Source organism: Stenella coeruleoalba (assembly GCF_951394435.1).
Source record: "Stenella coeruleoalba genome assembly, chromosome: 12".
In the NCBI taxonomy this organism is placed as follows: Eukaryota; Metazoa; Chordata; class Mammalia; order Artiodactyla; family Delphinidae; genus Stenella; species Stenella coeruleoalba.
The window spans coordinates 41,886,840-41,911,069 of NC_137158.1; the positions used below are offsets into that span (position 1 = coordinate 41,886,840).

The 24,230-nt window shown below is 42.6% G+C and overlaps 1 protein-coding gene across 5 annotated transcripts in view; it reads right to left on the reverse strand.

Moving 5' to 3' along the window:
- The window catches only part of METTL24 (methyltransferase like 24), a 125,002-nt gene that overhangs the window by 63,120 nt on the left and 37,652 nt on the right, over positions 1-24,230 (reverse strand). For 2 of the 5 annotated variants that reach the window (XM_079938834.1, XM_079938838.1), the window contains exons 2-3: positions 13,814-13,930; positions 6,232-6,371 (exon numbers count right to left, since the gene is read on the reverse strand). In XM_079938834.1, the coding sequence (XP_079794960.1) occupies positions 6,232-6,371; positions 13,814-13,930 (257 nt within the window). The remainder of the gene's footprint in view (positions 1-6,231; positions 6,372-13,813; positions 13,931-24,230) is intronic. The other 3 variants (XM_079938835.1, XM_079938837.1, XM_079938836.1) reach the window with 2 other exon arrangements.

Consider the following 24,230-nt stretch of genomic DNA (forward strand, 5'->3'; position numbering starts at 1 on the left):
AATCAAGGTCTGTAATTCTTACTTTCATTTATTCAAAATGGTATTGCTACTTCTTCACACTTAGTTTAAATTAGTCAAGTTTGTGGTAGGTGTAAAAAGCAACAGGAAGAACAAATTTAATATACGTAAGTGTTGCAAAAAGTGGCCCAAAGGGGTAAAATCAGGACTCAAATCCAATCCAGGTAGTTCCAAAGCATGGGCTCTTTACACTCTACCTCACTGCAAGTAAGGGTAGGACACAGAATCATGGAAGGAATATTTGTGAACTTAGGGATCTAGGAAACTGTCAGCTACTAGATAGTAAAGCTCCATGAAGTAAAGGGCTGTGTCAATCTTGCTTATTTCTATATCCCTAGTGCTGAGGAGATAGATGAATGATGACAGACAAACCCACAAAATGCTGCACTAAGTAAAAGAAAACTATTAGGTAGGGTCTGGAATTCCCAGAATATACAGTACAATATCCAACACAGCATGGAATGGGCTACATTTCACTGACTTATTCATGTTTATTAATAAATATTTACAGAGCACTTTATATGTTCAAGGCAGTACCCTAGACACCAGAGACAGATAAATTAAACATGATCCTTGATCTGAAGAAACTCAGAAGTAGTAAAGAAGAAAGATCTTTGAACAAATAACTACAATAAATTAAGTAAAAGAAAATTCTTTTTATAGCAAAAATCTATTTAGTCTATAAGGAAACTATTTTCTGCACTTATTTAACTGGAAAGAGAATTCGCTGTAGAAAATTTTACTTTATAGAAATTATCTGTCTATCTGTATCTATATATATACATATATATAGATCATGATCATATGGCTTTTACCTCAAAGTCTAAGACAGTTGTTCCAGTTACTGCCATCACAACTGCATTCCAGCCATCAAGAAAAGTAAAAAGGGAGGTGAAGGTCACATCCTTTCCTCCTAGGTGCATGGCCTAGAAACTGCACACATCACTTGCACTCATATCACATTGCTCAAAGTTAGTCATATGGCCACTTGTAGCTGCAAGGAAGGCTAGAATATGCAATCTTTGGCAAGGTGGCCACGTGCCCTGCTAAACTCAGGAGTTCCGTTACCAAAGAAGAATGGAAGAATGAATACTGGGGGACAATTAGCAATTTCTACTATAACCCATTTTTGAAATAGTTAAGCTGTTAATACATATATTCAAAGGTATAAGCCTTCATGAAGACTGTAACCTATCCTTCTATGTGGCAGAGAGATAAATTATATAACTCATGCTTATAAATATTACGCTGTATATGTTAATGGAGAGGTTTGAGATCACAAAAACTCTTCAGTACAGAAAGGTCATCAAATCTGAGGGATTTGTTGAAGAAATAGGAAGGGGGCAGATAACAGGACTAAACAGCCAAAGGTAGTAGAATAACAGAGTAACCATTTTTGCCCTCCTCTCCTGATGTCTCAGAAAGCAACAACTAGGATCCCTAAGTGTGGGTGTGCAGGATGTGCACAAAACAACTCTAGGGGGCACCACGCCTAATCACTATAATGATTATGCAGCAGATAAGTAAAGGTTCTTGAGAGAGCAAATGCCTTTCCCATGTTGTATAAAAGTGTCCCTTGAACTAGCTACAGTGCTGGCAACTGCATCCCCTTTAGTGTTACTGAAGAGTAGAAGGGATGGATGTGGCACTGTTTCAAGTCCTTGGTTATTCTTTTAAAATATTTCCAAGAGTATTGAGGTGACTATCCTTTATGTTCCCTAAGAAGCAAAAGCTCAGAGTATAAACACATGAAGAGATGCTCAAGATCGTTAGCCAGTAGGGAGAAACAAAATAAAACTATAATGAGATACCATTTCACATCTACTAGGATGGCTATAATCAAAAAGACCAATAATAGTAAGTGTTGATGACAATGTGGAGAAATTGAAACCCTCATACATTGCTGGTGGGAACATAAAATGGTATATAACCAAGAGAAATGAAAACATATGTCCACACAAAAACTCATACATGACTGTTCATAATAATATTATTCATAGTAGCCAAAAAAGTGGAAACAACCCAAATGTCTATCAGCTGATGAATGAATAAATAAAATGTGGTATACCCATACAATGGAATATTATTTGGCAGTAAAAAGGAATGAAGTACTGATACATATTACAACACGGATGAACCCTGAAAGTATTATGCTAAGTGAAAAAGCTAGTCAAAACACCACATATTATATGCTTTCATTTATCTGAAATGTCCAGAATAGGTGAATCTATAGAGACAGAAAGTAGATTAGTGGTTGCCTAGGACTGGGAGACAAAGAGCTGAAAGAGGGTTGGAGGGAATTGAGAGTCAGTGCTACTGGGTACAGGCCTTCTTTCTTGCGGTGATGATAATGTTCTAAAATTGACTGTGGTGACTAAAAACCATCGAACTGTACCCTTTAAATGGATGAATTGTGTGTTATGTGAATTATACCTCAATTTAAAGCTGTTTAAAAAAATAAAATCAGAGCAGATACAGGGAAAGTTTTTAACTCTCATCACTGAAGACAGAAAGGTTGGAAGAAGTAAGACAATTAGTGTTTTTCCCAGGAGGAGTTTCAGTCGTCCATTCCTCATCCTAGCAGGAACCAGAGAATCTGGCCAAATAATTATCTAGATCTGTAAACTGCCAACTACTAGAGAAGGAGAAATAGGTTTTCCAAAGCATAAATGACATTGAAGAGTGGATTAAAATATTTTATAATTATTAATTTTTATTAAATAACATTGCATAAAACGACAAGACTTCATCTAAAATATATTCTTAACAGGGATGATATCACACCTAAGCAGGCAAAAATTGATTCTTGAGGGCCAAAAAAAATCTTCTTGTTTTTATGTCTAAAGCATAGATAATACATATGTTACATAAATAGATATACGGTGTATCTATAGTATTAAAATTTCATGGGGAGAGTGATTAGGAAAAAAATTGTCTAAAAAGGGTCCTTGGGTCCATGATTTTCTGATTCCTCATTCATATAGAATATGAGCTCCTGGGCTTCCCTGGTGGCGCAGTGGTTGAGAGTCCACCTGCCGATGCAGGGGACGCAGGTTTGTGCCCTGGTCCGGGAAGATACCACATGCCGCGGAGCGGCTTGGCCCGTGAGCCATGGCCGCTGAGCCTGCGCGTCCAGAGCCTGTGCTCCGCAACGGTAAAGGCCACAACAGTGAGAGGCCCGCGTACCGCAAAAAAAAAAAAAGAATATGAGCTCCTGCTGTGCTAATTAAACTATTGAAAGATAAAAATTTTGGCTCTGAAGCTCATTCATTCCTCTTGAAATGCTCAGGGCAACCAGAAGTCCCAGATTTTCTGCCTAAGATATTGGCTCTTGTTGCCTAACCATGTATCAGTATCAAATTTTCTTCTGTCTCACATTGAGAATCTGTCTTCAAACCAAGTGGTATTAACATGTCAGAGAACTAAAGGAGAGATGAAAAAGATTTACCTATGTATTATCCCTTCTCAAGTTTTCTCTTCTATTCCCACTCCTACCCCTGAAATATAATCTTTGACATGAAGGATAAAAAGATGATTTTCCCAATGCACTTTAGCTACCACCCTCATCCCCACCCCATCTCCCCACCATCACCCCTCCACCTCACACACAAAAAGACTTTCAGGGCAGGCCCCATCTAAAGTCATGCAGTAGACAAAATATCATCATGTGAACCCACATCCTCTCCTCCTATCTCTTCTCTTTCTCTTTCTCCGTAACATAACCTTCCTTTTCAGTGCCTTCCCCTATCTTAATTGGTCTATTCTATCCCTTTTCAAAATTGAAAAGGAGCTTCTTTAAATTTTCAACTGAACTTTACTCAGAGTATACTCTCCTAGAAAAAGGTCTTTTACATTAACTACAGAATAAAAAGCTTTGATTCTTAGTAAAGAAATTTCAGACATCAGAGAGAAGGTAGAGGTGACGGCTGCTTCAGTTCTTGGGAGTGGAAGAAAGGTAGGACATGGATCAGAAGGAGGGCATTCAGCCTCTGCTTTCTGATCAGTATATCCTCAGATCCCTTCTTCCTCTCACCCCCAGAAGGCCACCACCCCTCCTCACCCCTCCGTTGCAGCTTCATTCATTATGCTCAGGATAGGAATGGCTGCCACAGCCCTGAGGTTTGGAGCACATACTGCCTGGATGTGGGTGCCCCGTGACCCACCTGCCACCTGCCCTCCCCACCCATCTCACAGCTATCCCAACACGCCTAAATGCTTGCACCTCAGGACCACCACTTCTTCCCTCAGCATCAATTGAGGTGTTGTCAGTTGGCTATTTACCTGCCCCTGAAGCAAGCAATTCACCTGAGAAGATTCTCAATCCTGAGTAACAGGACAATCAACACAAACATCCACAATCCAAAGCATCCTTTTTTAGGACATAAGAAATATTTTCTTTAGTTTCCAGTTTTCAATTAAGCATTGTTAGGTTTTAAATCAAATGTTGGCACTTAAAATATATTCACTTCTTTTCCCAGTGGAATTCAACTGCTCCTATCTGCTCTTTACAAAGTTGATTTTGAATAGTGAACATTTAAATGAAAATAAGAAACTACCTTTTTACATGTAATAATCTGAAATCTCACAGCAGAACCACTTCATCTAATGGCTCTGAAGTATAAGGAAAGCAAAAAGGAACGTGAAAAATTTCCCCCAAAACAGCTTTCACAGTTTTGTTTTACACAGTTGTATGCTTTAAATGAAATTATTCCGGGGTGTAAAATATTAACCAAAACATAAAGGCAGTTTGGAGCAAGAAAACAGGACCAAGCTGAGATCTCTAATTTGCATGTAGTACTGTGCAATTATTTTTATGACCTATTTTCATACATTGTTAATATGATATAAAATAAACTTTCGACTCTCACAAGTTCCCATTCTTTATACAATCTTGCATCATAGCTGGTGGGTTCCCAGAAAAAGAGCTCTGTTCTAATCAACTGGCTGAGCAACTCATTTCCTAATCTTCAGGCTCCTAGTTTAAACCATGGCAGAACCAGCTTCCCTCTTTAGTCTTCTTGCCTCAAGCAATCTTTATGTAGCAAATATATATTTAGTGCCTACCGTGTACCACGCTCCACTGATAATATACCATGGCTCTTCATTTAACCCATAGAAGAATGTGTCCATTATCCTGAAACTTATTTCAAACTTGTTGTTTTTGCTTTTGTTTTAATCCACAATGACTCTAAGAATTCTTGTTTGGTGAAGTTTGACAACGGTCGTGATCCTCCGTGCGTTAGCACCTTTTGGTGGGTCTCCACAGCACCCAAAAATCAGCTCTGAACCCTTATCATTTAGGATTCTGGGTGGCAGCTGTCACTCATGAGCCTGAATGTAAATCATAGAGGAGATGAAACCTATCGGTGAGGAACAAGCAGAGGACACTTGTGAGGGTCCCCAGTATTTTGTAAAGGACTCCAGGGATCTTGCCTGAGAACCTAACCACACAGCTTCTAGAGTCGATGCAACAGAGTATTCCAAACAAAAATAACCCTCTCCTACCTTTTTTTTGAGACACATATAATCTGAAAATTCTCGGGACTGTTTATATGAATACTGATGCGTTTCGTGTATTTTTTATATAATCTCATTATTTTATATTCACCCTTTTACAAAAAGCCCTCTATATCTATGCATACATTTAGGTCATTTTCAGCCTGAATAACTGAATATCAATAACTTCCCACAGTTTTGACAAAATCTCATTATTTTCATAGGAGTTCCCTCTTCTTTCTTTTTACAGTGTAAAAGTACACACAGATTTACCATTGGCATTGAACATAAAATAAACATAAAACATAAAAATCCAACAGTGGCCATTTGTCTTGGGTCACTCATCATAACTGAGCATAAAATTTCTAACATACTCACTGTTCCTTTTTTTTCTAGGTGCATTCTTAATACTTTTCTGTTTCTAATAAGAATGCTCTAATTCTAGCTGAGAATCATCGGCTTCACCAAGAGGATCATCATCATGCTGAAAATGGAAGTTGTCAACTTACTACCAACAGAATGGGAGAGAAAGTGGCCCTGGCCACTGGTGCTCTGCAAGTGCCCACAGTTACATAACAGAGAGATGAGTCTGAAATGATGGCAGGAGAAGAAGCATAGCACCCGTTATACCCTGCAACCATTCATAATTTGTGTTGCTGAAAAAGCGTTGGCTGCCTGCAGGAGCGTTTTTTGTTTTCTGCTGTAAAATGTACTTACCCTAAAGAATAGAGGCGGCACTGCTTGTTGCGAATTTGATGACCTAAGCCAAACCTGTCATCAAGACAGACAGACCAGGGCTTTTTTGAAGGGCTGGAGTCAGTAGCCAGGCTGTCTGTGCTCACGTGATCACACGCAATCTGTAAGGATTGGAAATCAATGTGAATAATTTAAAGCACCGGGTGATAGATGGTAGGTAGAGATTTAACTGCTTTCCCAGTCCCTGAAAACCGTAACGGGAGAGTTATGTCCTTCTCCACTGATAACTACTCCCCTCCCCAGGGAATCACAAGACTGCTGTAAAATGTTTGGAGGAATTCCAAATACTAGATTATAAGTAACCTCGTGGAGACTAGAGGCAGGTTTGAAGGGAAGTTAAGAACTGCTATAGCCTTGTGCATGGAGTATACAGGGGAGAACAAATCAGGAGCAAGGAAGGCAGGGAGAAAAAGTCAGGAAAGCTCTACAGAGGTATGTCAGTCTTGGAGGAGGAACAGAAGTTGACTAAGAGGCTGAGACCAAGAAGGGCATTCCAGACATGGAGAACAGTGCTCCCAAACCACAGAGGTCTGTTACCCACAGCATTCCTATTAGAAATTGTGAGATATGACCAAGAGCATAGATCTTTGAAGGATACAAGATTATCTACTCTTTATCTCAGGCAGATACAGTCGGGCCACCATGGTCTGACCAAGCATGTGTTAACCAAGGTAAACAGCATGGGGTCAAGTGAGACTAATGCATAGTTCCTACTAACAAAACAGTACTCTCTGGGTTACACTGGTCCACTGAAATTCCTCCTGGGGGGAAAGGGCAAGAGCCCCAGCCAGGAAGGAGGTTTTCCAGAGCTAGCCAAAGCAACTCTCTTAACTCATCCATCAAAATTAGATAAGAAAACCAAAAGGAACATGTATCTAAGTCAAGTGGAAGGAAGCCAGTCTCTAATTTCAAATGCACATTAAGTAAACATACTTAGTGAGGAATTCTGACTTGTGTTGGAGGCTGGCACTGTGTGCACAACTGAGGCTGTTGGAACCAAAGAAAACAAGTTCTGTGGCCAAGGTATTTATCTTACTGAGCAACAGTATTTCCGCCTAATCCCTCAAAACTCTCACAGTCGTCATGATGCTCCATGAATCATGCAGCAGCTTTTGCTGTCACATCCCAGACAACAGACCACTCCAGATGCAAAGGATGTTTTGAGGTTCATTGCTTTAATGCATTAGAAAACATAACAGGACAATTTTCTTCTTAAGAAGGTACTCCAGACTTGCCCAATCCTTTTATTTAACTGATTTTCCAAAATGTTAATCTGAAAAGAGCATATTACATGGAGCCAGCATCTCCCTTATTCTCGCTGTAATCTAGGGCTGGCCTGGCAAAATTATCCTGGCACTATCTATCAGTGACTGAGAGAGAGCCTTCTGCTAGAATCTGGACATTTTATAGGAAAGCTTAAAAAGTGAAATCCTAAATATTTATCTGTTCTTTTCTTTTGATGAAATAAAAACTCACATTTTAAGGCAAGAAAAATTTAAACATGAAATTTTATAACCCACCACACGCCTTGTATGTGCAGACATCTTTGGTGAACTTTATGTACAATGCAAATACATCTTTCCCCTTAAAGATAAGAGACTGGTGCAGAACAGACTGGGTCAGATGACCTGGGGAGATACTGGGCCTCAACTAATGGAAATTCTTAGCTTAAATACTTACTTAGGACCTTATTAATGTTACTAGCTGTATTACTTGCAGTCTGCCTATTTTGCAAGATAACTGTTTCTTGTAGTACTACCATATGTGTGATGGAGCCTTCAATAAAATTAATGATGATTAGATGACTTGAAACAACTGACCAAATATATAGTCCTGTAAGATCAAAGATTGTAATAGTGTAATTTTGGACATGAGAAGCAACAAGAGCAAGCATTTCCTAGACCATAACAGACTAGAAAGACAGATGGTCCAGAGGCTTTTGACTATACTTAACAGGGCCAAGTCCAGTAATAGCACATTAAGTAGCCTATCAATGAAATCCTTGACTGACCTGGGAATGAGCATTCCTAGTGCCGTGAGACAAATTGATCATGAAATGCCTCCCAAACCTTGGTCAGAATTAAGACCAAAAGGGAGGGGATTGTAGAATAAAGAATGTTGCCCACCACCTAGTTCTACAAGAATCTCATTAGCCACTGCAGTCACTGACCTACAGTACACCCTGAGAGGAATTCAGGGCAAAAATCAGGATGAGACATTCTGTGCTCTGGAAAAACTGGCAGAATAGGCCTTCAGATAGTTAGATATTTTCAGGGGAAAATGTATGAATCCTGTTTCTTGCATCTGCCCATACTTAGAAAAGCACTATAACTATTAACTAAGATACCTGTTCCTTGCTATTAATAGTAACTTTCTACCAAGATGTGTTACTGATTGCATGGACCCCTTTGTCAAAATCATGTATCTACTAACCTCCCCGCTAACCTCCTCAGAACAGTCCTCAGAGCTGAGAGACCATCTCCCAGGTAATAATCCTCAGTTTGGCCTGAATAAAATTTTCCATTTCTTTCTCAGATTCACTAATTGATTAATTTTTGTCAACATCCTCAACCCAGTATCTTGCTCTCAATACTTCTCTATCCACAACCATGGTTTAAAGAAAAAAGTGATAATAGAAAATGGAACTGAATCTTCTCTCAAGCAACTAGTACAGAACACACTTATTAACTGGATCCATCAACATGTTAATTTGTATAATTCATTTCCTACGATTCTCCCACAAATAAATGGAAATTATGCCTCTGCCTGCCCACTTCTTGCCTCCACTCACCCACCCAAAGGAGAAGCTGCTAATCTAATTAGTCAAAGCTCAATGTTCATCTGGCTGGTTTTCACTAGTAGGTAGATTATGATGCCTTCAACCTTCACTGGAACTTGGTTCCACGCCCTGGCTCCTGCAGGCAGTTAGTTAAGCCCAGGCAGTTTGGTGGGCCCCAAAGACGTGCCTGGATCTCGTAAGACTGAACCTTTTGTTCTAGGGCAGCTTCCTGGGGGTATTTTTATTAAAGTGGTATGATGATTTATTTATTTATTAAAATGGTATGATGATTTGCTATTGTTTCTTTGTATGTACTCTCCCTAAGAGCCTGCAAAAGACAGATCAGGAGACTGACTTTCGCAGGTACTTGTTCATGGAACCCTCCCAACACCATTTAAACCTAACTCTAGCCTCTCCCACTGCGTTTCTCAAGGTGTGGCCCACCTACATTCTGATGGATGTGGGAGTACTTAAAAATGCAAATTCTTGAGTCCCACTCCATTCTATAAAATCAGAATCTTTGAGGCCGATGCACGTGAACATGCATTTTAATAAGCTCCCCCAGGTGATTGTTACGCAGGTGGTCCTGTGAGTTTCCAGGCAGCCTTTTGTAAAGTCCCACTGAAATGTTCCAGCCTGGCCTCACCTGTGCCTTAGCAAATTAAGGGAAGAGGCTACACTTGGGCCAGAGCTTTCAACTGAAAACAGCAGCCTCTCCAACCTCACCCCTAGCAAAGGGCCAGAGAGGCGGCCCCCACAATTAGCCAGAGGCCCCCAAGAGTCCGCTAAGTCAAGATAGAGGGCTTTGAGGTTCAGCTGCTCCTCCACTGAACCTTGAGGAGTGGGGTTTTATTCTATTAAAGTTAACACTTTAAGCATTTCTTCTTCTTCCACAGACTTCATCTTGCACAGATATCCCTACTGGAAAAACATTCTTTTCCATTCAATCTCTGCTAATGTTCCCCTTTCCTCTCCTAGCTCAAAAATAGAACACAGAAGTTTTTCCATTTTAACCATTTATTAACCATTTCATTAATATACATTAGCTTTTGAAAACAACTAGGAGTAAGGACTCAGTAAAATTCAGCTCCTAAAAATTAATTAAATATTGATTTTTCAAACTTTCTTGTTAAGATTTATGGCCAGGGCTTCAATGAACTCTCTTGTGAGCAAAATCAGCGAGGGCAGTAACTCCTAGCTAAGTTCTAACTTAGGTAATTATGGGTTTTTTTCTCCCTCTCTCTAATTCCCCTTGTAATTTTAGCCATATAAACAGAATTAAGCCTGGACAAAGGAAATAGACTCCAGGAAAAAGTGTTTTCTGAAATGCTTTTTAGTTATTTAACTTGAAGGGATCTAATTTATTTTCATTTCATTTTGTATCCCAAAAGCCTGAACAGCATTTCTGCCAACCCATAAGTAGAATCTGGCAAAGGGAGGCCTTAAATTTTGGGGACTTGGCAAGAATTACTTCAATAATCAAACTGTATGTTAATGAAATACATTATTTTGAAAGGTAAAATATCAATGAAAGAGTTGTATTTTTGTTGCTTTTATCCCGGTTTGTGTGTGTGTGCATGTGTGTAGCAGTAAATATAATAGAAACTTCTTGTAAAAAAGTTTGTAAAATTTGTAAAATCTGAATCTCTAGATCCATAGGTTCTTATGTCATTCTTACAATCAGTTAGATGGGTAGATGATTAGATAGATAGATAGACTGACTTTAAAACGTATTTTTTCTTTTTAAAACAGCAACTGTTGCTTAGATTAATTTCATACTGCAAGCCATGCTTCCTGAAGGCATATGGTTCGGGGGTTGCCATAAAAAGCTGGATCTGGAGCCTTCCTTTAGAACAGAGCACTGGGTTTATGATTTAACTGTTTCTTGTTAGCAGCAGTGTATCGTCTACTCCAGAACTCAGAGATGTAACCATGGCCTTTCACATTAGAAAACAATACCTAGTAAAACTGAGCTTGATGTTATGCCCACTCTACCCAAATACCTTGCTCTGTGCTTCTGTTCCCAAGCTCCTTTGGCCTGGGGAAGTTTACCCACCCCATCTGTCCACCCTGTTAGAGAACACACAGCTCTCTTGCATCCTAGCCATTCACCACTGTGGGCCGGGGGTTGGGGGGCGGTATTTAATTCAGGTTTGACATCCCAGCCAGTGCCTAGCACAGCGTCATACACAGAGCAGGTACTCAACAAATGCCTGCTGAATTGAGGAATGAATAAATCAACTGATAAACATATCAAATGCTAGGACTTGCTGTACAAGCTTGAACACGGATTTGAGGGAAATATATATATATATATAAAAGCAGTGTAAGAGGATGGAGGTGGAATTTGCTTAAGTACCTACAGAGGGTTTTTTTTTCCCTTGCCCATTATGACTCACTACTGCTAACTGTGAAAATTTTAGGTAATAGTGACTCTAATATTCTGCCAGCTTTGCAGGCTTTCATTGTCAAGATGAGTTCTAAATGAGGCATAAGCTCCCAAAGCAGCCGAAAACTCTGCATTACATAGAGAGGGGGAGGGAGCACTGGTCAGTAGGATTCTGATTAAACCAGTTAGTGTCATCTCTGAAGAGCTCCCACCTGCTGGTCTAGTGACTCAGAAGCACACAAAAGCACAGGACTTTAACTGGGTAAAATGACCTCTGATTGCAAAGCAATTGTGAGGTCTGGAACTTTATCTTGTTCTTTCTAGAGGATGAAAAAATCTTCTAGCAAGCTTTAACAAGCAACTCTCTATTATTATACTCATCAAGCTGAATAATAATTATATGTCCATTTATCTACCTTCCCGACTAGTTTGTTAGCCACTTGAGGGCAGAGACTGTATTCCCAAGGCCTGTGCTCCTGGCACATAGTAGGTGCTCAGTAATACTTGGTTAATAACAATTCTACACTAGTCTTAACAAAGTACAGGCTCACGGAGCTGGGAGGAACCTTAGAAATAATTTGATACAATCTCTTCATTTTCAAGATCAGAACAGCCAGAGCCAAACAAGCAAAATAACTTGCCCAGGGTCACAACATTGAACTACATCACAGGATGCTTTTTTTAAAGAATTTTTTCCCTCTCAGCCCATAACTCATGGGAAAACTCCAAGAGGGGCTTGAAACAACACTTTCACGCCTCAAGAGCTTCTTCTAAGTTAACATGCCTTTTATAAGTTACAGAACATTAACCTAAAATACATATAAAATAGAATTTAGAGGCTTTCATGTGGTCAATTTATACTGGGGGGTGAAGCTCACAATTCTCAAATTGAACTCATAAATTTAACACCTCTCATTTTTCTCTAGGGCTTTTAAGGGCTTCTTATAGTCATAGTTACGAGATCCACCTTCTTATTCTTCGTGTAAAACCAAACTATAAAATTAAAATTTCAGTATTTTAATTGTCTGTGTGAGCCCACCAAATTAATTTGCAGCAGCAAAATAAGACGAAATTATGTAAAGCACAGGGACCAATTTATCATCCCATTACTCATGATGAATTCAACAAGCTTTTACTTCCATGTCTAGGTGACAAACATTAAAATTCCTGGTTGTCTGACTGCATCATATGAGAAATGGGACTTTCTTTTACCCCTAAACTAGCCTTCTAAAATTCCAGAAATATATGCTCTCCCATGGATGAAAAACGGGCTTGGCCGCCAGTGAGGTTTGAGAGGGGAAGTGGGTTGCCAAGAGCGAGTGGGCCGAAGGGAGATCAAAAGACCCAGGGACCCCCAGTGCCATACCAGCTCCATAGTGCAGCCTCCTCAGCTGCAGCTTCACAGGCAGTCTGAGTTTCTAATTTACTAGCACCTCTCAGTTCAGGGCGAAGTTTCCCTCGGGCCTTGATTTTCTTTTCCGTCTCTCTTTCCTCAAGATCAGGCTACTTGAGAATGGAACCTCCTGATTAATGTGTCAAGAGCCATAGACTCTCCTTAAGGGAGGGTCTCTGCCTGCTCGGGTCGCCCGGGCAGGAGCTGCCACAATGTGTTAAGTCACTAATGAAGGCCAGTGCTCAGTAATGATTTAAAGTGCCTTAAGAACAGAGAGTCTTCGGATTCAGTAGCTTCTCTTCCTGCTGCCTGCAAAGCCTCCTTTACTCTCTGGCCTAACGCATCCCTGTCTGCCAAGCTTCTGTGGCAGAAAAGCGAAAAGGCAGACTTCTCCAAATACAAAATGGAATTTGAACCTCCAGATGATGGTTTTGGTTTGTGACACACTGGACTGCCTACTCATGGGCACGAATCTGTCGCTTCACATGGTTTTCCAAAACAATTTTCTAAAGTGGATCTTTAAAACACATCGGGATGAATCATTAAAACATCTCAGGGTGACGATACTCCTGGAAGGGATAAGATGCCGAAGCAGATGGAAGGCATCTATTATATGCCTCTAAGTGAGTGAATATATTTAAGCAGCTAGGCATCAGAAACTCTATCAAGTCCCTATCAGGAGGCACTGAGAAACTCCCCAGCCTTCTTTAAAAGGGAGTAATTAGTGGGACTTCCCTGGTGGTCCAATGGTTAAGAATCCACCTTCCAATGCAGGGGACTCGGGTCCAACCCCTGGTTGGGGAACTAAGATCCCACATGCCATGGGGCAACTAAGCCCGTGCGCCACAACTACAGAGCCCATGCACCACAACTAGAGAGAAGCCTGTGCACCGCAACTAAGACCCGACGCAGCCAAAAATAAATAAATAAATAAAAATTTTAAGGGGGCAATTAGCGTCTTTTACAGAGTCTCCATACCCACTTGTGCCTGAAACACAACCTGAATGGTGCTGATGTATCTCAGGAACCTCAAGGCTTCTTCATCCAGGGACCGAGCAGGGCCTGCCCAAGGCTGGAGGTCTATATGCCACCGGGGACCCTGTAAGGAGAAAACATAGGTCAGTGTGTAAGGTATCAGGAGCTTGGGATGGGGGTGGGCAGGATGCAGAGCATCAGGGAGGCAAGACTACTAGCCGCCTGCAAAACAAACACGGCTGCACTTTGTGGCAGGGAGTTGGTTCGGAGCTGCTATAGGTAAGGCCACATCAATCACAGGGAGACAAATGAGGCCTGAGAAAGCCCGGCTACCAGATTAAGCAAGAGACTGCAAAAGCTAGAGGGGGTGTCTGTTTCGAGCTTCTGATCAAAGGCAAACTCCACTCGACCCCGTCAGGCTCTCTCAGCTGCGGCTTTGTATTACCCGGAGCCGCTACCCGTTGTGGAGAAAACCTCCCCTGCCTACTATGGTTTCCAAGGCTTAGAGCTTCAGAAATAGGTGCCTCCTAGGGGCCAGTTTTGTTGTCATGGTCCCATAATGCCTGAATCCTCAGGGCGCTTGGGCACCTTCCCCCCGAGCAAGCGGGGGGCGGCACCCAGAGTTCTAGACCTCAGTGCACCTGTCATCTGGACCATGCACCTGCCAACAGTCCCTGGAGCTGGCACTACCACGGCTGGCAAGGGTGGCCTTCTAGCACTGTGAGACAACCTCCAGCTTTCAGCTGACGACATGAGGAGCTCCCAGGAGCAGGGGGATCAGAACCCTAAGCCCCCTTTTACAGCAAGGGTAGAGTGGAGGAAGGGTTGGAGGAAAGTAGTGGTGACCTAGAAGAATAAAAAATGGGGACCCCTCCAATCAAAAGGAAGCACTAGTCATAAAATCCTTGCTAGAGCTCAAGTTCCCCGCCTACAGCTGTCACCACCTGGAAACCTCCGGAGGCTCACTGTGATCCCAAAGGCAGAGTACTGCCCAGAGTGTATGATGCGGAAGGGCAGGGGCCTGGGCAGGGAGAAGCCCCAGCAGCTGGCAGGGTGAACATCTAGCGTCAGGAAAGACTCTGGGGGTCTGGGCACAGGGGTTCCTGCAGAGTGGTTAAGATGGGCCCCTAAACCCCATTTTAAGGTGAGGAAAGGGGCAGGGGAGGGTTCTAGGGACAAAATAAAGGGACTGTTCATGTACACACATTGTTCTCCAGTCAGGTATTGCAATGGTCTGAACGTCTGTCTCCCACCCCAAATTCCTATGTTGAAATCCTAATGCCCAGTGTGATGATGTTAGGGGATAGGACTTTGGGGAGGTGCTCATGTCATGAGGGTGGAGCCTTCATGAATGGAATTAGTGCTGTTTTAAAAGAGACTCCTCATAGCTCCCTAGGCCCTAACACCATGTGAGGACACAGAGAGAAGTCAGCCATCTGCAGCCCAGAAGAGGGCCCTCACCAGAACCCAACCACGCTGGCACACCAATCTTGAACGTCCAGCCTCCAGAACTGTGAGCAATAAATTTCTGTTGTTTGTAAGCCAGCCAGTCTGTGGTATTTTGTTATGGCAGCCAGAACAGCCTAAGACAGGTATTATGGCAAGAACTGTCTGTCACCCACAAAGAAATATCGAAACAGGCTAGCCCTGAGGCACTTTAGTACATTTATGGTTTTTTTGCCCCTAAATGGGGTGGCCTAGGTTACTTGAGGTTAAACGGAAAGCAAGGAAGAGCGGGGGGCAAGCAGGTTAGTCAGTGTGGAGCCAAGCGTGTGGGCTTGGGGAAGAAGAGTACGTACACTCTGGCATAAGGGTCAGAGATAAATGCAGACACTCTGTAAGTGGTAAGGCGTTCTTCCAGGTTAGGCATTATGAGACTCTCATCACTGCACCAAGTCCCGAGAACCCACAGTCTTCTTGGCTAGTCAGGTCTGCACTGCCTTACGGTGGCGGAGACCCCTGCAGTCCTCTGGACTGAAAAAACCCTCACTGATTTCCCACAGGCTGTCTTTTCCTCAGGAATCCTTAAGGCAGGGACAGTTTCATGGCCACGCAACCTGCACAGTCTTAGAAGGGCCTGTGTTTGGCTCAGTGCTGACACCCTTAATAATTTTTTAACAAGAGCCTCCACATTCTTATTCTGTGCTGAGCCCTGCAAATTATGTAGTCAGTCTGCCCTGAGGGGCACCTTTTTTTGGGAAACAGGCTTTTCGTATAGCTGTTCCTGTTCTGTGAAGGTTGAGTAGGCAAAGAGACTCCAGTCAGAGAGCCTGAGAACATTAAGTAATGTATCTTCCCAGTTAATGGCTCCCACCCCCTACTTCTTTGTTCCTTCTCTAAATTAGCTGTTGACTAGCATTCAGTCAAACAATACTTATTGAGCATCAGCCACTCTGTGCCAGGCACTGGTCGGCACACGTGGGAACAACACCTGGAGGCTCCTGGGAGGTGCTCACAGTCTGGTGGGGGAGACAGATACATACAAGATAAGTTTGACAGGGAAATGCCGAAACGTTAGGGAAAGTCATTCTTTCTGGGAAATTACTTAATTATGAAACCATAAATTATAGACACACTTTAGTACAAACACCTCTTAGTTTTGCTTGGTCACACTCCTTTTGCGTCTAATGACAAAGAGTGTCTTCCCAGGTTGCCGCTGCTGTCAGCACAGCAACACAATGCTGCATGCAAGCTTGTCCAGCCCTGGGGTTTAAAACTCCCCACATGACTGTCGTGGAACCCTGACAAGTACCCTGGCACCTGGCCCAGGAGCGTCTTGATGAAAATGATAAAGTTCCCACATTATGGTTTTCCTCTAAATCAGGGATCTGTAAACTTTTTCTATAAGAGGTCAAACAGCAAATATTTTAGGCTTTGCAGGCCATACAGTTTCTGTTGCAATTCCTCACCGCCTGTTGTAGCTCAAAGACAGTAAGTAAACAAATGGTCAGGACTGTGTTCCAATAAAACTCCATTTACAAAAACAGCCAGCAGGCTGGATTGGGCCTGCAAGCCTGTAGTTTGCTGACCCCTGCTCTACTTGATTCTCATTTGGTTGTAGACCAGCCTAGAGGAGAGTGTTTACTTGAAATAATGCAAGAGACACAGATTATGATATCTAGGTTACAAACAACTTTGTCATCTGGGTGACTGGGGAAATATCGGCCAGGTCCCAGCAGGATACAGTGGGAAGAATTTAATAGAGAGACTATTTATAATACAAAGGTGTAGGCAGAGTTTAGGAAACAAATAAGGAGTAATGCAATACCTGTGGCTGGTAGCACCAGGGAGCCCTTACAAACCCTGAGCCTGAAGGAGCAAGGAGGGGGAGGAATTTGTGGAACCCAGAGAGGGAAACTGCATGGAGAAGGTGTTTCATAGAAGAACACAGCCAATCCCATCACATCCAGCCCTATTACATACCCACCCTAACTGTCAAATCGAAGGGGAAGCTAGAGAAGAGGGAGGCTGTGGTGGGCCCACAGGTCAGCCTAGGGGGTGCAGAGCAGGAGGAGCAGGATGGAGAGTGGCTCTAGACAGGCAAGTGGAAGGCCTCCTGCACAGCATCTCTGGAAAGAGGCACTGAGACTTGACCAGGGAGTCATTCATTCATTCAGTGGCCATTTGTGCCTCGTGCCAGGCTCTGGGTTACAATTTAATATAGGACAGAGCTGTGTACACCAGTAAATGCAATGAAGTTCTGCAAGAGCTCTGACTGAAATCTCTACAGGGCACAAAGGGGTCACGGAGAGAAGTACCCAAGTACCACTCCAAAATAAATGCTAGAGAATCCAAATGTAGATTATAGGAAGCAGTCTCCAATGTGAGAAGTCCAAAACTCTCATTAAAGAGACAACTTAAAAACAGTAGAAGCACTTAACCTGGGCTAACACACGAAAGTAATGTCACAGATCAGTAACAGTGAATCCATACGGTGACTCAACATGACAAAACTATAATTATCTTAAGAATCCACAAGCAGTATCCATCTTGCTATCTGATATTTCAGTTTCACTGAGCATTGACCACAACAAAGCTAAACGCGACAGCTGGAATGGTGAATAACGTAAGTTGAGGGGCCTCAGGTGGGGATATAATAGAAATACACAGCAGACAGATGCCCTCAGAAGTGCTCTGGCTTAATGCTTTGGTTGAGCTGTTTAAAAAACATTTCACATAAAGTAATGTTCTCATCGGCATCAGTGTGACAGCAGTTTGTGATTATTTCCCCAAGGAAAGCACTAGCTTTTATCATCTCTTTCAATTATCACTTGTCTTGATTCTCTAGTGCACACATCAATATTTGCCCTTCAAAGATCCCACAAACAGAATGCTCTGAGCACCTTAAAATACCCATGGTTGGTGTTTACTAGTACAAGGCAAAAAAACCCATCTTTTTCTTTTAAAAAGATTTTATCATTATGATTTTACCCTCAAACAGTTCCCTAAAATGCCAGCGTCCACTATTAGCCATGTGGTCCAAATATCAAGTGGCCAGGGCAAGGCTACCCCCCTCTCTCCCAGGAGGTGGGAAGGTAGATTCCCAGTCCCTTTTGTCACCCCCACTTCCTCTTCAGGTGGGTAAAGGAGCAGCTTAAGCAGAAGGTGGTGGAGGTACAGTCACTGGGGTCATTGGGGGCTGGTCTGTCTGTCCCTGGCAGGCTGGAGCTGAAGCGTCAAATGGAGCATACACAATGCGTTGCCACAGAGGAGCGGCCAGGCTCCTGAGCCCCTGCAGGGGCGGTGGGCAGGGGCGCGGGGCGTTGTCCAATTCCTTTGCAATCTGTGGTCCAGCCCCTACCTAAACCACCAGGCCAGTCGTTCAAAGGAGCCCCTCCCACAACAAAGACAGCCATCCCAGAAAAGGCAGGGTCCCAGGTTTCTGAGGAAAGGCAGCAGCCCCCACCCCTTTTCGTCTGTGAAGGATTCATCCTGCACTTCCTCCAGGAAACATGCGTTGCAAAGTGAACTGGTTTCTAACGAGGGGAAATGTTTTGATTATACAGAAAAAAATTCCAAAAATTAACACTAAGCAAAGGATTCTATACACAACTAACTCATGTTGTTTGGGGGTTATTTTGCAGACATCTGAGCATCTCTTCCCAAAGGGTAAAAAGTGATCGCTGAGTCAGCCCAAGTTGGTGCACAGAGATGATGGATCTGGCTCTAAAGACCGCAGCAAGCACAGCCGTGCGGCTTCCACATATTTTTATAATTTATGATTTCAGCATCAAATTTGTTTCTTGAAAAAAGAAAATGATTCTTTCAAGCCAGAGAAACTGAATTCCAAGATTTTACTAATAAAAGATAATGCAAAAAATAAAGCAATCTTTTAAAATACTCTTTTGCCTACCAGCCTATATGTATGCATATAATAGAAATATATTAACTCAAGACCATAAGCCCCAAGCAAAACTGGTTGCATTAAAAAATATGTATATATATATGTACACATATATATACACACACATATAAAAGCAGAGCCACCCATGACCTGAAAAGAGAATCATCGATTCTGCCTTGTGCAAAAGCTTTCTTTGCCTTGAAATTTGGAACAGCAGCTTCCTTCTTCAGAGGCCGTTTTCCCCACACCCATGAATGACCTCATGCAGGCCACACAGAAATTGTCCAATTAGCAACAGTTCCACCATCAGTTGTACAAGCAAGTTTTGTACATGCATGTTTTTTACTTTCTTTTAAAATAAGAACCAAAGAAGAAGTCTAATGGTCCCACTCCTCTGTGTTTCAATGCTACAGTTCTTTGGGGATGAAATTGTATGATAAGTGATTTAAATAATCAGTTTCTTTATTGTGATGGATAATTGGTAGAGTGTCTGGGATATTTTTACGATGTTTCAATACTCTCAAATGCGCATTCCCACAGCTACTAAGCTCTTGAATGGTTTTAGAACCAGCAATTTTCTGCTGGGAGAGACGGCTAACAATTGATTTTCTGTGCTGTGGTTGTGCCTGTGGAAAAGAACAAGGTTGTGAGTCCTTGACTCAAACTAAACAATACGCTGAGCCTGTGTGATGAGTTGATTTTGGGAAGCCTAAGCTTTCTAGAAAAAAAAAACAAACTCAAAACAAGCAAAATCTATTTATTTGGCAATTCTGCTGCAATTCTGTGCTAATTAAGAACATCTGTCAGTAGGCAGGAAACGATTGAAGGAAATTGTTTGCTCCTTTTTAGAAGGAGAAGGGGGGCTGTGGGAGTTGTTGGGGGAGGCGGAGGCACAAAATGGTACCTGGGCAGAGCATGAATCTAGGTAAGCACCACCACTGTCTTTCTGGAATGCCCTGAGATAACCACAGTTTCTAGGACTTCGCTCGAGTGGGATTAGGGGCTCCCTGAGTCTGTGGGTGGCAGCTCACATGTCTCTCCCCACCAGTCTCATGTAACAGGACTTTCTCTCAGAATCAGTCCTGCTTTGGAAAGAGCAGGGGTCAGTTACACACTTTATTGTAACACTTAAAATTCAGGTACCCCATGCAAAAATTTCATTAAAAAAATTATCTCAGTTTCAGTTCTGGGTAACATGGATAAGCACGCCCGCACCCTGTGTCTGGCACTGAATACGGCAATAAAACCTGGATAGAATGCAGAGGGCAGCCATCTGAGGAATCTGAAAAGTAAATACTGGCAGGCAGATTGAAGGCCAGAACTCAAAAGTACCAGGAACCAGCAGTGAGGTCACCACTGTTTTTCTCCTGGTATCCCCCTCAAGCCCCGACTCAGGCAGCCGCACACTGGATGTGGACATCATTGCAGACCGAGAGCTCCAGGAGAAGCCCTCAAGTTCAGGCTCAAGGAGGGAAGGGGTCTCCTAATGCTCAGAGAAAGCAGGGGGCTTCCCCATTTCCCTCTCTCCTTGCATTTCTTTTCCTTCACTCTAGCATCCCAACTCCCAGGCAATCCCACTGCAGTGGTGGAAGCCACAGCAGGAGTCCGCAAGCACCTAAAACTCTGAGGAAAGGGAAGTTTCTTCTCTGATCTGAGGTTGTGGCCCCAAACCCTGCTGAGTATTTTCTCTCTTCTCGGGCAGCTTGGCCTTGGACGTGGACATAGTCATGGGAAGGGTGCCATAAAACACAAGCAGAGCAAAGAGTAACTAAAGTCTAGCCTTTCCAGCCAGAGGTGCAGAAATGCAGGGAGCTAGATAATACGGTCAACCCTCGGTATCTGTGGATGCGGAATACTGGGGATACTGAGGGCCGAACGTACTATGCCATTGTATAAGAGACTGGAGCATCCACAGATTTTGGTATCAGTGCACGTGCTAAAAACAATCCCCTCCCCACCCCAGATACCTAGATACTTGCATCTGCACGTGCATCTGAACCATTAGCGTATCAAAAACTTTGAGAACCAAGCTAACAGACAGACTTCCACCAGGTGCCAGACTGGCCCCTGGTGTCATGCATGTGGGACAGATCTGAAGAACACTGCAAAGATTTTGAAAACAGAACTGATACTGAAACCATAATCCATAGAAGGCTGGCTGGAACTTAAGACCTGAACCCAACCAGGTCAAGTGCCTGTAGAAACAAATATATGGACATTATCTATAGTATTTAAACATGACTCAAGAGTCTCACGATATTACATACAAAATACCCAGGATATAACCCCAAACTACTCAGCATATGAAGAATCAGGAAAATCCCAATTGGTGTGGGGAAAAGACAATCAACATATGCCAATGACATGACACAGATACTGGAATTATTTGACAAAAACTTAAAAGCAACTATTACAGAAATACTCCAAGAAGTAATAGTGTACACTCTTGAAACCAACAGAAACATAGAAAGTCTCAGCAAAGAAATAGGATATATGAAGAGCCAAATGGACATTTCAGACCTGAAAAATACAATAAACAGATGGACTCAATAGCAGAATGAATATAACACAAAAAAGAGTCAGTGAACTTGAAGATAGATCAATAGAGAGTATCCAATCTGAACAACAGAGAGAAAACATTATTTGAAAAAGAAATGAGGGCTTCCCTGGTGGCACAGTGGTTAAGAATCCGCCTGCCAACGCAGGGGACACGGGTTCGAGCCCTGGTCCGGGAAGATGCCACACCACAACTAAGCCCGTGCGCCACAACTACTGAGCCTGTGCTCTAGAGCCTGCGCACCACAACTCCTGAAGCCCGTGCGCCTACAGCCCATGCTCCACAACAAGAGAAGACACCGCAATGAGAAGCCTGCGCACCACAAGGAAGAGTAGCCCCCGCTCACCACAACTAGAGAAAGCCCGCACGCAGCAATGAAGACCCAATGCAGCCAAAAACAAAATAAATAAATAAATTTATTTTTTAAAAAAATGAAAAGAGCCTCAGGGACCTGTGGACAATATCAAGAGATCTAACACTCAGTTACTGGAATCCAAGAGGAGGAAGAGAAAGAATGCAGTGCAGAAAAAAATATTTAAAGGTATAATGGCTAAAAGATTCTCATATTTGACATCAGACATAAACCTAAAGATTCAAGAAGCTCAGCAAACCCCTAACAGAAAGACACAAAGAAATCTATGCCCATACACATCTTAATCAAACTGCTGAAAACTAAAGACACTGACAACAACAAAAAGCTCAGTCTCTTTAATCTTGTGATAGACTTAATAGTGGGCCAGGGTCCAAATGGCTAGATGGGAAAGGCAGAGCCAGCTGAGCTCAAAAGGGCTTCTTACCCTGAGGTCCCCTCCCTGTCAAGGCCCAGTCCCACCTCCCCAAGTCCATCTGCTAAATGTCTTTGGCAGCAGAAAGCACACATACTGAAACCCAAATCCAGAGCACATTGTGAATCCCTTCCCCATCAATCTGCCGCCTCTGCAACATTACACAGAGCGTAGGCTGGGAAGCAAGGGAACCAGAAATCAAGTCAACTCTGACAAGAAAAAATGCACTATCATTCAAGCAGATAACTTTTAGGAAGAAATTTTTTAAATAAAATAAAAAATAAAAGGACAAGGAGGAATAAATGCTCAGCTCTGGATTTATTCTCTAAGTTATCCTGGTAAGTTGGAAAGAAATGCCAAACTAATTTGAGTTGGGTTTTGTTCTTAAACTGACATCTTTAAATTCACTGTGTTTTCTGTGTGTGGCAAAACAGTTCAAGTCTGGGTGAGATTGAAACACACAAAGGGATGGTGAAGAGAATAAAATATATAATGTATTTTAGGTTTTTATCATTGACAACAGAAAGAGAAGCCAAATTCCTGGAGTAGATCCAGTGAAATGCAGAGGTTTTCATTCATTTTCATGATATAGAAACTATATAACATCTGCATACACAGTAGGCACTCAAATGTCAAATCATGGATCTCACTAGGGTCACACATCAACCATGAAAGGAAGGGAGGAGTTTCATTTGTCTTATGAAAGTAAGATTATACAAGACTGTTTGCCTAAGAAAGCAAAAAGGAATGTAGAAACAGCACTTATCACACTTTTAAGGATTCTCTCTCTCTCTCTCTCTCTGGCACACACACACCCCTCCACATACATGCACACTGTATTCAAAACATATAAGTTACCCAGACTTGGGACTCAGAATCTTAGAAGCTTAACATCATCTGAATCAACATCAATCTGTTATGAGGTCATGGATTTACTTCAGTTTGAAAACTCCAGCCAGTTAGTATCCCCCAAGTTATTTACCAGTTCCCAAAACATGACCCTCTCAAAATGGAAGGTCTGCAGGACCCCTATAAACCCATTTCAAGGATTCTTTTTTTTTCTTTTTAACATCTTTATTGGAGTATAATTGCTTTACAATGGTGTGTTATTTCAAGGATTCTTGAATCCTGAGAAGCTGCCAAAGCCAAAGGAGACATGGAGTTAGCAGAGGGCAGGGAGAACAGGAAAACCACCAGGAGGGAGGGAGAGGAATAGAGAAGGGAAACAAGAAAGTGGGGGGCATGAGAGGAAAAGGGGTTGCTCCCCCAATGCCTGCTCAGCAATCTCCATCCTCCCCACAAGTTCACCTGGGACCCAGGGTTGTACAATAAGTGGTACCCAGGACTCTTTGGTGGCTCTCATGAGCCACATGAGTCCTCAAACCTCATGCCAAACCACAAGTCCCCCCCATGGGTTCCCTCAGTGTGATCCTGAGGCTGCCAGTCACGTCCATGCAGATGCCTCCCTAGCCTCTCAGCCTCCGAACCTCTAAAGAGGCTCTGTGGCACAATGTGGAGCAGAAAGCCTGTCAGTGGCAAGGCTCAGTGCTGCTGAGCAGTTTCACAGGGAAAGTGTTTCAGTTCTACAGTCTAAACAAGACATGATTTTTATTACCAAAAAGAATTAAAATGCGTCATCCAGCATCACCAAGTGCAGGGAGATGGGGATCATGGCAAAAAGAATGCATCCCAGAGGCCACATCTGAGATGCAGAGCTGCAGCATCCAATAGCCACCCC